Source organism: Physcomitrium patens, chromosome 12 (assembly GCF_059467195.1).
Source record: "Physcomitrium patens ecotype Gransden chromosome 12, ASM5946719v1, whole genome shotgun sequence".
In the NCBI taxonomy this organism is placed as follows: domain Eukaryota; kingdom Viridiplantae; phylum Streptophyta; class Bryopsida; order Funariales; family Funariaceae; genus Physcomitrium; species Physcomitrium patens.
In genome coordinates this window covers 9,995,116-10,009,923 of record NC_143421.1, presented here as the reverse complement: position 1 = coordinate 10,009,923, position 14,808 = coordinate 9,995,116, and the positions used below count along the sequence as shown (strand labels likewise).

The following is a 14,808-nucleotide window of genomic DNA, read 5'->3' as shown; positions in this document are numbered from 1 at the left end:
TAGCAAAAACGACGACGACGTAGAAGTTTTTGGAGTAGCCCGACGACGGAGGAAAGCATGTGTCGTGATCCTCGCTTCGCGCGTCGCACGTTCTCCTTAAAATTTAAAGAGCTTTATGATTTCCTCTTAGTTTCTTAATTTGCGTTGTGGGATAAATTTTAGGAAGAAAATACAAACACAGTTTGTAACTAGGAACTGAGAGAGTCGGCGATTGCTCAGCCCCATCAGGGAGAGAGAGGTGTAGCTCCGTCGTTGTCGTCGTCGTCGTCGTGTTCAATCTGCCCTTTCTTTCTTTCTTTCTCTCTTTTCCTCTCTGTTTCACACATCTTTAGATCAATCTGTGTCCATCCCTCCTTCCTGCATCGTGATACTCAAGTATTATTCTTCGTCGTGTCGCTGAATTGGGTTGGGACTGACTCGGGCACTTTTGATGGATTTTGAACAATCGTCCCCTAGTTGCAGATCGTCGTCGTCGTCAGTGCCACCTGTTTGTTCACTCACTTTTTCAAAGAAATAGTTGTGTTGCGCATTGTGTACTTTTTTTTTTGGTTACTTTCTTATTGTGGTGTTTCGCTTTGTTTTGTTTTGCAGTGACGGAGGAGGTATAGGAGGAGGTATAGGAGGAGGTGGAGTGGGAGGAAGGGCTGGTTGTATGAGAGGGAGGAGGAATTGATCGTTTGGATTATTGAGGAGTTGATTGGAGCGGAGAAGGGCGGCAAGCATGAAGGTCGTCCTTTGGGGCCCGTTTGTATGGGCGCTGGTGGTGGCGTTGCTGATGCAAGTATTGGGGAGAGCCGTTGTGGCGAGTAACAGGCTCGGAGTTAATCCTTTCCCAGGTATGATAATGTGGCAGGTGGACTTGGGTGAGGTGGGTTGAACTTCAGAGTTTGTGGGTATTTCGTGGACAGAGAGACTCAGGCTAGAGAATTTAAATCAGTTTTGAGCGTTTTAAGTTTTAGGGTTTAGGAATGATGACTGGACGGACAAAAGTCTTAGTGTTTGGAGCGGTTTTCGTCAATTGCTGAGAATTTTGTTGCATTTTGGCATTGAGGGGGGTTTAGGTACGACTTATGATGAATGGAAAAAAAGAAGAAGAAAGAAGCTTAATTCACAACGATAATTCTGGTAAGGTTTCTTGCTGTTCTGCACCGTTACCAACAAGTGGTTTTATTCATGGCAGATGTCTCAGCAGGCCAATCCATCACGTTACACCCTTTGGCTGATGGCGTCTTTGTGGAAACTTCACCGGGAGTGAAACCGGGGAATCTTGTGGCGTGCATGCGAGTTCGAATTCATGGCATCCCTCGGTTTTCAAATATCGAAAAATTTGCAGTTATCACACGAGTCAAGGTGCAGTCTGAAGCTACTCCTGCGTACAGGCCAGCTCCTCCTAAAGTTGAGGTGTGCATGCATCGGTGAGTCCAAATACTTGCTATTCGGATGGTTCTGGAAAAAGATGATCCCTGCGAAAAGTGTTTGTCGCAGACCTGGACACTTCTGCATATTCTCATTTACTTTGTTGATGCCTTTAAAATTCTCTCAGACTCTTATTTACGGCACTATTACCTTCGTTGCGTTCTTTTGGAGAATACATGTGATTTTACATCATATATGTACTGTTCTTTTGTATGCTGTTGTCTATAATGTTTTTTCTTCCTTGCATGCGAAACGTTATTATTTTGCAGCTTTATGAAGTGATCACGATGATGTATCATCTGCAGGAATGGGTCGATGGAAGTGGCGCAGTGCTCAAGGGAGAGCTGGCGAGCTCTTGAGAAGGGTTCCTGGTCTGGAGCTGCGTCTCCTTTTGAGACCAAGTATGTCGATCTTCGATTGACCGATTCTCATACAGATGTTTCCCTGAGTATATCCGCCGAAGAAGGTACGCTTAGTTGACGGTTGTATATCCTTAGCAATGAAATTTTAGGCTTGATTTCAGTGCTGCGCTCTTTTTCTTATTAGTGTTAGATTTCTTCATGCAAGTTTAATCTTTAATCATATGGATATGCTTTCAGGATCAATCATCAATATCACCTTCATCTGAGTTTTAGCTCCTGTGAGGGTTTTGTGATGCCATGATGCGGTCTTGCCGATGGTGATGTTGTTTTTTAACTACGGAAGTCTAACTACTATGTCGTTTTTGCAGAGAGCCAGGGTTTTCGATTTGCTTTTTTGGTTTTGGGGATGATGTTGATGTTGTTGGCTCCTTTGGTGAGCGATTGGGTGCCATTTTACTACAGCAGTGCCATGACCTTGGGCGTCTTCTTGGTGATCATTGTACTACTGTATCAGGTACAATCTGAAAGGCCCTACCTTATGACGTAATAAGACCTTTCGTAACATTAGCTTTTTGAGAATCTTTTGTGGATTTGCATGCATGAGAAAATGTTGATAATAATGCCGGATTAAGTCATGAAATTCTTGGAATATTAAGCAGGTATTATTTCCTTTTGTTCATTTGGTACTCATTTGGTCCAGATCTTACTGTGTATTTATGTCTGCTTTCTTAGTGTGCTTTGTAACTCTTGACTCGCTGACACAAGGTATTGGTTGTGACGTTCTCAGGGCATGAAGCTGCTACCAACTGGGCGCAGGAGTTCACTCTGGCTTCTACTTTATGGTTCGCTGGTATGTCTTGGCATTTGTTCTCTGATGATCGGAGCTGTATTAACCTAGTCAAGTGTTCTTATTGTGTAAGGAACTTCCAGGATAATCAGTCTCGAAAATTACACTTAGATATTCGTCCAGAACTTTCTATTATTTGATTGTGAGAAATGTGTAAGCCGAGTTTTTCCACTGGTTTTGTGTTCTGCAGCTAGGGATGGGAACTGTAGTTATTCACTATTTCAGTGTACTCGTCAGCACCCTTCTCAAGGAGTTTGGACTTAGCGATGATATGTACAACCCTGTAAGGACTGCTCATTTCCATCTTTTAACAATATGAACCGCAATTCTACTATTTCGCTGTCTTGGAAGCCTTCAAATTACGGTGATTGATTTTGAAGGTTTTCTTACCCTCAGCTTGTCTCAGTTTATGAATGTTTGGCTCTATGTTGGTTCACAAGCCTTTCATTCGTTACGAAAATCTTCGATACAGTCACAATTAGGAGGTGACTTGTGAGAGTTCACAACCACGCTCCATGTTCTGTACAACGTCTTTGTTATGTTGGATGTTAACTTTTGATTGATTAATGTGAACAGATAGCGGTATTCCTTGCTCTTGGTGTTGTTCTCATCGGTGCTTGGGTTGGCTTCTGGGGAGTGCGGAAAGTGGTACTTGCTGAAGATGGAAGTGTTGATACTGGTGTTGCTAAATTTGTGAAGTGGGCAATTCGTTTCATTGGTGGTGTCATGCTTCTTCAGGTGCTAGTTTCACCTAATCATTGTTCAGGCTTAAGAATATCAGTACACCCAACAAGAGGTTTCTCTTCAACGATTCTTGTAAATCTTCATTGTAGATTTTGTGAGGATTTCAGAATTGCTCCCTCGGGTTGATTTATCTCTTTTATCATCGGAAATCAATTACGTTACGTAAAAATTATCAAAAAAGAAAAAAAATCTACGTCAATGAGTTATTGTCCCTGTTGCTTCTATGTTATGTAGTCACATCTATAGTTATCTTTTATTTTTTTCACTGTGCTGTTAGTTAGCTAATATAGGATATCAATATATTGTGTTTGTTGCAGTCCTCATACGACATCGTTTTTGCTATATTAGCACTTGCACTAGGATCAGCAGCGACATGGATTTTAGGGAACTTCTTCAACGTTCTAGAGAACCTCGAAGTTGCAGAAGGTCTTGAGCGTCTGTGGTCCCAGTAAGCATGCTACTCCTACACTCTCTGTTCATCATGGTGTATTCCGAAGGGAATCACTATTGACGATTCTGCTGTTGTGTAGCTATTGGAATTCAGAAGGAGTGCTTGCGTGGGCAGGAGAAAAGCTACAAGAATTCTGGTTCAAGTAAGTTTATTTTACCAAGCTTCACCAATATCGATTGGTATGCATATGCTGTCTGATTATTTTTCTGTAGTTGAGTCTTTCTATGTGCAGGAATGTTAGCCGAATATCGTCAATTTCTGCAGCAGGACACCTCTAAAATATGGTGATTTTCCTGCATTCTAGTAGATAGTTGTTTGTGAAACTAGAAACCTAAAAAGGTGAGGTAGTTTAGAAATGTCTATTTTGGAACTTTGGAGCCTTTTGGAAGGGAGGCATGTGCTAAGTATTTACCTGATGATGGAAGAGGTATCAGGCTCAATAGCCTATATTTATTGGAAGTTTTCTCACTGACCTCTTGTGTTTACGGAAGAACAGACGGCAAAGACTGCAAAGACACGATGTCTTTCGATCCCATTCGAAGCGAAGTGTCAACAAGATGCCAATGACTAAAACTCAGGCAAATTCTCTGCAGAAACTTCCCGGGAAGGAGGCCCTGACGAGGTGGGAGCAAGTCAGTGCTCTGTCAAAAAGACACTTTGCAGGTAAACACTGTCTTCTGAAGCATATATACTGTGTACGATGAGCAATTCAAAATTGCCATCCTCAAAACATTGCAAATAGGTACAACGGGATTGCAAGCTGGTTAGATTCTCTTGTATATGCTATTTGGTACCAAAGTGGGTGCTGAATATCAAAGAGGGTGGTGTTTTGATTCTTTTTAGACCTATTATTGGGACATTTGACCACTTGCCTGATTAGGAACTATCCTTGACCCAAAGATTTTCATGTGGTTTAAGTGATGGGGCGAGATTGCCCTTGAGAGGAAATTCTTAGTCATTGTATTAAAAGTCATAGTCATGTACATAGTCTCTGTAGTAACAGCCATGAGTTGCAAGCTAGAACCTTATCATAATATTGTAATAATAATAATAATCAACTTATTTAGAACAGAGTATGCGATGTTGTCATCCTCCGTAGCTTACGTTTTGTCATCGTCATTTGATGAACGCAGCGCCTGTAGCTGACCTGGCGTCTCCGTCTCCTCCCCGGCGGAAAGAAGTTTACTCGACCTTTCATAAGACTCCAGATCGCAAGCCGTTGAGTGGCAGTGATTACAAGGCCACTGATATGACTGGAGAGGCAGTTAGTGAATTAGTCAGATCCAAAGACTTTCAGCAATGGTGGGCTACAAACGTAGTTAGCAATAACCGTATTTCCATTGCTCCCATTGAACACAGGGAGGAGAGACCAGAGGAGGATATTGAAGCCACAGCTTCCTTGCCTGAGGATGATTTTTTCTTACAAAAGAATTCTGAGCATTTGAGAAATTATTCAAGAAAATTGTAGTCTAGACTTGTGTATATTACTATACGCGGGCATATCAAGTCCAAAGGAAGAGGGGGTAACAGCTTCCTGTCAATACTTTGTTATTTTGCAGAGAGTACACTGTTTCATTTTCAGCTTCCTTTTAGATAAGCTGAGAGTTTTGATATTTTCCTTAGATTCTGAAGTGTTTCCGAATGGAGGTTGTACGAAAGAGTGCAAAGCTGCACATCTGTAATTTGGTTTTATTTTAAAATCGATATCTTTTGTTCGAAGCTCTTTTGTTGATGATAAGACCTGTGGTATCATATTCTTGAACTGACTGTGAGTTAAGCCTGCAGCTTTTTAGGCTCAATAGATAACTCCAGTTACATATGGAGATTGCTGCATTCTAGGATTGGCATTTTCTTATCAAAAAGTTATTCTTTCTATTCTAACTCTCACAGATTCTAAGCTTTTATGTTATTTCTTAAAAGATTCTCGTTTTCACCAACTTATTCCAAATTTGAACCTTACAGTACACGAAGGTTAATTTCAGATTATCTTTTATCTTGTTCTCATGGGCAAATGAGGAAAATTAATCAGCAGATCACTGATGGTCATTCTGAAAAAGTTACCTTACAAGTTTTGCTTATTTTGTGAATTCTTTTACCTACAATGATAGTCATAGAACTTAGTATGAATTCAGTTTGATCTAATTCAAAATCAATGTAGGAAAAACACATGTTCTAAAAATGATACCATTAATTGGAGAAGATAGCTCTTGTAATGATAGAGTATATTTGCACAATGACTAAAGTCGATTATACATATATTAAAGGAAAAAAAATAAGCAGGAATCTAGGGCTTAAATTCAATTATGATCACAATATCTAAGGTAGATCTAATAGTTTTTCCATCTACCATTAGTCCTAATTATGACTCAAATACACTTTTGCATGCTTCTATATAATCCCTTACATTCATCAAGAGTGATTGAAGTTTAACAATATTAAATATAAGTCTATAACTCTAACATTTCTTTTGGAGAGGTCTTGAATTGGTTCAAACAACATTTGAGAAATGTTTATAAATGTTTAATTGGATTGAGGTTAGGAGATTGTATTGGCAACTTGAGAAGAAAAATTCTTATAAATTCAACCACAAAGTCACAAGTTTGGATATTTTCTTTGAATCATTGAAGGGTTGAATAATCACATTTTCAAAACTCAAATTGTATGCATGCAATGTATACATCAACTTGCATTCTAAAACTTTCTTGTAAAGATGTTAGTATGCTGTTCTCTCAATTTTGCCTATCATACTAAGGCCTTTTGTGGTCATACAACTCTACATCATCACTCCACCTCCAAACGTCACCATCTCTTATACTTATAGACTTTCTATTACAAATCAAGCACTAGCTACTACCATTAGAGATAAAGTCAATTCATTTTTGTTTTATCAAAGTATATAAAATGTGACCAGTCATTGTTTGTCTAATGTTTATAACATTTTGCAAATTATAATCTTGATATTATTTGACTAGTTATGAGCTTTAGTTTCTTTTGCTTAACTTTGGATTTTAAGCATGTTTGATATAATATCCTTTTTACAATGGAATCACATACAATAATGTAGGTCCTTTTTCATATAAATGCCTACTTTAGGTGCCTCAAAGCCACCATTAGTAATTGCTTGTATATATGCTCTTTGATCTACTAAAATGAATATTCTTGGTCTACCACCAAGATTACAATTTTTACTATTCAACTTACTCAAGTGTGCTCAAAAAGTTGTACAATAATATCTTGGGATACTTGCAAATCTCATGCAATCTTTCTTATATCTTCATCCCTCTTCACCCTTGCCAAACCACTAACTTCTATTTGTTGTCTTTTAGCTTAAGAGACATACCTTAATGAAGCAATTTTGCTTTGGTATGCACTTGTGGTGTGTAAAATTATATAACTAAGGCGTATTACCATATCCATTCTCTCAACCAAGCATAAAAAACCACTTATGAATTTTGGATTTATTGTTTAGATTACTTCTCAACATTGAAAAGCCAAACTTAAGAAACAAATGATTTGATCCACATATTTCTCTCTTCCATTTATGTTGTTGGACTTATACTTTGGTTGCTACATCATTAACTTATATTAAAATCTAATTCACTTTCAAATTTAATTTATATTATAATATATATATATATATATATATATATATATATTTATATTCACATTCATCATAATTTCTAGTTAAAATCAAGATTACTGATTTCACACTCAGTTACGACTGTCATTGTATTTGCATCTACATATATAAAGTCCATTTTGTGAATCTGTCCTCAAAATTCGATATCATATAAACACTACTATTGTACTCACAAACACATACAAATATCACAAACTTAACACCTGGGCATATCTCACAAATGTACGTTCGCCCTAAAATCATGACAAACTTGTAATATAGAGTTCCGTTTAAAAAACTCATTCAATCACATTTACACGCACAAAGGCACACAGCCATTGCAAAGTAGCAAGTACGAGACTACACCAACCTGGTGAAATTTTCATAGAAACACGACCAACTGAATGAGCGACCAAAAGTGAATGAATCAATAGGAATCACTTATCACTGGGTTAGCTTTCCAGCAACAGGACACAAGCGACGACGAGTTTCGTTCGTTTCTTTGGGGTGCTGTCGTGGCTTCGACGATTGTTGTTCATTTAAGGGCGGATTGACGACAAAGGCCACTTTCCCTCTCTGCTAGAAGAACATAGACTTGCAAGTAGGAGCAAAATTTCTCATTTGTTCTGGCAACATTGCAATCTCCCGTTCCCTCTGTCCGCCATAGCCCATGGGCGATCGATCGATTGAGTGAAGGGGAGAGTGCATCGCAATCGGATTTCGAGCTGTTGGGGCTGGTTGTGGTTGATTTCTGGTTGTTGGGGTTCCGTCACAATCAGTTTTTTTTGGGGGGGGGGGTGAGAGGTATCTTCAGCTTGAAACCTAATTAGCTGTTGCAAACCCTAAACGTTGGTGATTGGTATTGAAGCAGATTTAGGGATGGAGGAGAAAGAAGCCACGCAGGATTCCAAGCTGTCCCTGGCGCAGAAGCTGTTTCTGCTGCGGTCTCCCGATGTGGAGGACATCGAGAAGGCGTCGTTGAAGGAGGAAGTGTTGGCTCTCATCAAGTCGGATGACATGGCCGGGCTTTATCAGTTTTACTGTCATGAACTTGGCTGGGAGCTCGATCAGGGGTGTGTGGATGCGATGAACGCGAAGAACGCTGAGGAGTTGAAGAGACTTGATGACAAGATTGCGGATGCGGAGGAAAATTTGGGTGAGAGTGAGGTGCGAGAGGCACTCCTGGCGAAGGCGCTGTTTTATATCCGTATCGGTGACAAGGAAAATTCGTTGGAACAATTGAAAATTACAGAAGCGAAGACGGTGGCAGTGGGACAAAAGATGGACCTCGTGTTCCATACCCTTCGCCTTGGTTTTTTTCACCTCGATTTTGCTCTAATTTTGCGTAATATTGAGAAGGCGAAGAGTTTGTTTGACGAGGGCGGTGATTGGGAGCGGAAAAACAGATTGAAGGTGTACGAGGGATTGTATTGTATGGCAACCCGGAACTTCAAGCAAGCAGCTAATTTGTTCTTGGACTCAATTTCAACGTTCACTACCACCGAGCTTTTCTCTTACGATACCTTTATCTTCTACTCCGTACTTACCAGCATCATCTCTCTGGACCGTGTGGCTTTGAGGCAGAAAGTGGTGGATGCTCCAGAGATCCTTACCGTAATAGGGAAGATTAACCATCTTTCCGACTTTCTTAATGCCCTATACGATTGTCACTACGAAACATTTTTTGTGGCATTTGCAGGTTTGACCGATCAAATTAGACTTGACCGGTACCTACATCCACACATCCGATTCTACATGCGTGAAGTGCGTTCAGTAGCTTACTCGCAGTTTCTCGAGTCATACAAGAGCGTTACCATGGATGCTATGGCGAAGGCTTTCGGTGTTAGCGTCAATTTTCTGGACTTGGAACTTTCAAGGTTTATTGCTGCCGGAAGGTTGAATTGTAAGATTGACAAAGTGGCTGGCGTCCTCGAAACCAACAGACCAGATGCGAAGAATGCTCTGTATCAGTCCACTATCAAGCAGGGAGATTACCTGCTCAATCGCATACAGAAATTGTCCAGAGTCATTGACCTATAAATCGTTGATAGAATCGTCATGTTACGAGCTGTTTATTTTGTGACACACCAGTAAGCACTGAATGCTAGCTGGGATATAGTTCAATCATTGCTAGGCAATGGTTACAGCGTTATTGAACATGCAACAGCATTTTTTGCGATGGTTCCAGTCCAGTGGTTGGGAACTGTAGCGCTTTGAAGTCGCTGCACCCAGTTTCAATGTACATTGCTGTTCTTGTTGTGCTTAATTCGTGAAGCTTACATTCTGGGATTGATGATGCGATGGGACTTGACGATTTTGGGTTCCTTTTCTGCATGATTTAGCAATTAGGTTAGTATTAACGTTTTTTTTTTTTTCCCCTTTTCCTTTTTCCTCTTCTTTCTTTTCTTCTGTTGTTTCTCTTACTGTTCTTCGATAGTCTTCCCTAAGATCTTTCTAGGTTTCTTACATTTTTTAAGGTCTCCAATTGTTTGAATGAAAATTATGCCCCACTTAGTTGCTTCTCTGATTTTATTTTTATTTTTATTTATTTATTTATTCTTGTTTACACTATTAATTGGTTAAATTCTGAAACAACGAACTTCTGGCACATCATTTGGAAGAGTCTTCTATGCTGTAAAAAAACAAGCCGTGACGATAGTTCTGTGATGGCTGTTGGTTTTGAGAATCAATCGAAGGGAAATCTCAATATGGTAATATATAAGGGCAGTGTACATAATGTAAAGAGACCACGTGATTGAGCGTAGTGTTATTAACTGGTAAGTAAATTGCCATATTCGAACAGAGCATTCGATAGATTTTGCAGTCATGTTTGTAAACAAGGCCAAGAATACTGAACATGAGATTTATATGCTGTCCTTTATAACTCATGAGAGTGTAGATGTTATGCTAGATTGGTAAAAACGTCTCTTTTTTGCACCAACTATTTGTACAAGGTTCGGATTATATCAATTTCAGCAGTAAAACCCATGCGCTAGGAAAATAAAAAACAAATTTTTATTGAATTGGTTTGCAACATATGAATGGTAAAGATAAAAAGAAGTTTTTTATTTTTATTTTTACTTTTTAATTTTAAATCAAATTTATTTATAAAATAATTTGAAGGATTTATTAGCTATTAAAAAAATATTTATTTCATAGGATAATAGATTTTGTGTTAAATTTTGTATTGCATTATTTAAAATTTCTTGGTTTCTAATTTTTCTTTCAAAGTTCATTATCTAAATTCCTATCAAATAAAAATTTAATACATTAATAAGAGATTTAGATAAAAAAAATTTTATATGTAAAATAAGTAATATTTAAATAAATTTTATATTATTAAAATTAATACATGTTTTTAACATATTCATACATGTAATAAATGATGTTTTAAAAGAATTTGATCTTTTCAATGATATGTATAAATATGCATCTATTTTGTATGTATGCATATATATATATATATATATAGTATAAGTGGTATTTATCTATTGTTTGTTTATTTATCTATTATTTTAATTAATAAATTAGTTGAATTTTCACAATATTTACAAATCTTCTATGATAATACAAAGTGTTCATAATCATCATGGCATACAAATATTTGTAATCTTACACAAATCTCTTGTATAATATGATTTTCTACCATTTAAAATCTTATGTACTCATTTTAGTTGATACAATATTATCATATGATAAATCCATTAATATATCTGTTTAGCATATTGGTAAATATATAAGAAGTGAAACATATATGGTGATATATGTATGATGATAATATGATAATACATTGATTTAATTTGTTAATTGGTAAATAACTTATTGTTTTTATATGCCAACCATATAAGATAGTGAATATCTTGAGAAGAAGACAAATGCCACCTCATCTTATAGAAGTGGATAATAATTAAAAATTTGAGGTAGAATGAGTCTTAGATTTAAGACAACATTGAAATAGGTTGAAATATCTTGTTTATCGATGTCGATATGATATTAGTAAACACACATGGAAGCCAACAAAGAATCTTGCAAATGCAACAAAGAAGGTTGATGCTTTTGATTGATGATATCTATTAAAATTAAGATGAAGAATAGCAAATCTTTGCTATTAAAAAATTTTTATTTATGAAAGATTGCATTTTATCTTCTATCTTTATTTTTAATTTATATGTATTTGTAGTGCTAAAGAGATAGAAAATCAATAACTAAGAGACTTAATTCAAGAGCTATTGTTTGCTGATTTACTACATGAGACATTGCAATTGTCACAACCTTCAAGACAATGTAATAGAAATGAAGATCCTCAAGATTAACATGTTCTTCTTGAAATAGATGGCAAGATATAATGCATTTGATATCACAACTTTAAAAGAAATTCTTCATATTTGGTGATTTTATTCAAGGTAGAAACAATTCTTGATGATTTTACAAATGTTTTTTTTGAAAAAAATTACAAAGGCTTCAACAATGATCAAATAATAGGGTAGTCTTCTTACACTAGAATAGAACATTATTGATTGTCAAGAAGACCTATCAACCACCTTCAAAGTGAATAAAGATCAGAATATGTGGCAAATATAATTTACTGCATCATCGACTTCCTCAATATATGATGACCATTTCTTTGTAGAACTTGTCCCTAAAAATGAGGATAATGTCATGGATATACATATTTACTTAGATAAGTAGTACTAGATAGAAGGTAAATATATGTGGATTTGATATTATCTTGTGGCAAAGCTTCTTAGAAGCTTTATAGATTTGTATTTGACTTTATACATGTTTATAGTTGATTGATAGGTTAGAAATTTAGCCAACAAGTTAGCCATGTGTTGCATGTATGAATAACTTGTAGTATAAGCTAAAAATATGGCACACATATAAGAAACTTATCTTCCAAGTTAAAACATGTGTTTTACAAATTGGACACACATTAGAGGTTTTATAGGACGTCGCTACATAGCTCTCAGTTGGATAGTACATATGGAGGCAAAAATGAAGCCTTCTTCACTCTTATCAATGCCTTTTTAGTTCTTAGTCTTATTTTAAGACTTTTTAGTATTCTTGTCTTTGGTAATAGCTATTCTAATTTAATATTATACCATCTTTGAGTAATTCTTCAATCTTTTTGAATGACACAAGAATGTATTAATCTTTTGATTTTCTAAGATTTATATCATTGGTACAAGAAGACATTGAATAAGATAAAGAAAAAAAGTAATGTAAATAATAAAAGATCATGCATCCTACAACAAACTGAGGAAGTACAACTATGTCCTTATCTCCATAACATCCTCTAATCTACTCCACTTCTACTCAAAGAGTGTCTCTTCAATCTACAAGGACTATAATATTAACTACTATGTACAAAAAGAAGCAACACCACTTCAACTCGATTAACAACAAAATGAAATCAACTCAACCATCACAACCAAATAATACTAACAACTAGAAATTGAGAAGTGTTGGCAACCACCACACATCTGCTGCAATCAAGAATCCATCAATGGTACTGCAATTCTATCTTAAATAACAAGAGAAAAAAGTAGTTGCCAATACTAAGAATACTAAAAAACCAAGCTCCAATTCTATTGCATGCCAATCTTGATTCATTGATGAAAAAATAAAAATAAAAAAAACAACACTCAAGAAGCATACAACACTATAAGAAAAAACTAGAAGCCCTGATCTTGAGTTGGACAATATCAACAATACTTAAGCATCAAGTGACAATAGGAAATGCCTTCAACATAGTTGCCACCACATGCTTATAGTGATTGTTGCAAAATTAGTGGAAAATAATGTACTTGCCTTCACCTTTTGGAGAGCTCTATTCTTTGTACAAAAATAAAATAAGACAATAATGAATGAGGTTTGAAGTGTACTTTGTTGGACTTCAATAACTCTTGCCTAAAAAATTGGAATCATCATCTATTACTAAGAATTTTGAAAATATATATATATATATATATATATATATATCCTTTCTCTCTCTTTATTAGTTCTTTTTCTTCTCTCTATTTTTTTCCCATCTTTTTCTATTCAATGATTTCATTCTATTTTATTTTTATTATTTTAAATTATTTTGAATCTAAGATTCGTCTTTGATTTCTTTCCTAATAAAAAATCAATGATAATAAACTACCTCCATTGGATTATAATCTAATATTAATTAAATTAATAAAGAATTTATCTTAGGATTTCTTATTAAGAACTTCTACCATAGATTGTAATTTGTAATAGTATTTCTATATTTTCTAATTGTTTAAGAATTCTTCTACTAATTCACAAAATTTGTGATTTAAGTACTATAAGTTCATTTTTTTTACTAAATATCTAAGTGAGTCAATTTCATGACTTATATATAGTGACCATCTAGGACAACTTAAAGAAGTAAAGAATTCAAAAGCTCTTGCTACTTGGGAAGTCCTTATCTAAGTTAGTAATTATTAGTTTTAATATTCTATCAAGAATAGAAGAAATATTGCAAAAGGTCCAAAATAAATTATTCATATAAAAGATTGTGGTTAGTATTAATTTTACTTTTATATTTTTAATTCTAATTGTCTCAAGATAGAAAAACTATTGAAGAACTAATCTACTTATTAAAAAAAGGTGAAATAATTTTTTAGTAGAAAAAAAGAAAAAAAATAAGACAAGAAGAAAAATTAAAATATGTAGAAATAAATAAAAAAATCTAAAAATTGATATTAAAAAATCCTCTTTTAAAGAAAAAGAATTAGATTAAAAGCCATAGAAGCCTACCTATCCTCTAGGTTGTGCAAGTTGGCTACTTTCCTTCTTTAAAACTAATTTATAAAGATAGCTTACTATGTGAATCAAATTTGAACCTAAATCACTTCATACATAATTACTTTTGTGGCCAACTATGTAACAATTCAAAGATGTTAAATTACTTCAAGTTATTTCGAAATTCTATAAATCTTGTTTATTTATTTACTTATTCTTCTTTCTTTACATAAGTTTTAATTTCTCTCCTAATAAGTAGAAGAGATAATATTATAGTAGAACCAAGAACCATTCATACAATTATTCTTGTTTCTCTTATGAATCAAAGATCCAATTCTTTTGGAAAAAAATAAAATTTGGCTAAGTTATATAATTAGATCCCCTCTCAATTTGAGTAATAAAAGTATAAAGTGTTTTTTCAATATGTGATGATTTTTTCATATTCTATATTTCTTACATCTATTCTCTGATGTTCTAGTTGGAAAAATATCACCATTTAATATCTCTAATTATAAGAAGTTGTCAAAGATTTTTCAAATGAAATAAGGACCTAATCAAAGAACATCAAATTTACTAAGGAAATCCATTCTCTAGGCATCTTGCAATAGTAATAATATTT

General features: G+C 35.2%; 2 protein-coding genes across 8 annotated transcripts; both read left to right on the top strand.

Annotated features, from left to right (window-relative positions):
* Nucleotides 1-5,539, top strand: LOC112290031 (uncharacterized). Of its 5 annotated transcripts, none has more exons than XM_090254859.1 (12): nucleotides 104-238; nucleotides 592-836; nucleotides 1,181-1,415; nucleotides 1,722-1,882; nucleotides 2,147-2,292; nucleotides 2,566-2,628; nucleotides 2,816-2,908; nucleotides 3,202-3,363; nucleotides 3,687-3,817; nucleotides 3,900-3,962; nucleotides 4,317-4,483; nucleotides 4,954-5,539. In XM_090254859.1, exons 2-12 carry the CDS (start codon nucleotides 722-724, stop codon nucleotides 5,286-5,288), a joined length of 1,671 nt encoding a protein of 556 aa, XP_090110985.1. In that variant the 5' UTR covers nucleotides 104-238; nucleotides 592-721; the 3' UTR covers nucleotides 5,289-5,539. The 5 variants fall into 5 exon arrangements, with proteins under 5 accessions (XP_024391681.1, XP_090110985.1, XP_090110984.1 ...); XM_090254858.1 differs by having other exon boundaries at nucleotides 195-405; XM_024535913.3 differs by having other exon boundaries at nucleotides 1-836.
* Nucleotides 5,540-7,873: 2,334 nt separating this feature from the next.
* On the top strand, nucleotides 7,874-9,705 carry LOC112289937 (26S proteasome non-ATPase regulatory subunit 6 homolog). 3 transcript variants are annotated; one of them, XM_024535696.3, is made up of 2 exons: nucleotides 7,874-8,040; nucleotides 8,311-9,705. In XM_024535696.3, exon 2 carries the CDS (start codon nucleotides 8,319-8,321, stop codon nucleotides 9,477-9,479), a length of 1,161 nt encoding a protein of 386 aa, XP_024391464.1. In that variant the 5' UTR covers nucleotides 7,874-8,040; nucleotides 8,311-8,318; the 3' UTR covers nucleotides 9,480-9,705. The 3 variants fall into 3 exon arrangements, with proteins under 3 accessions (XP_024391464.1, XP_024391462.1, XP_024391463.1); XM_024535694.3 differs by having other exon boundaries at nucleotides 8,037-8,176; XM_024535695.3 differs by lacking the exon at nucleotides 7,874-8,040 and adding an exon at nucleotides 8,047-8,193.
* Nucleotides 9,706-14,808: the final 5,103 nt, after the last annotated feature.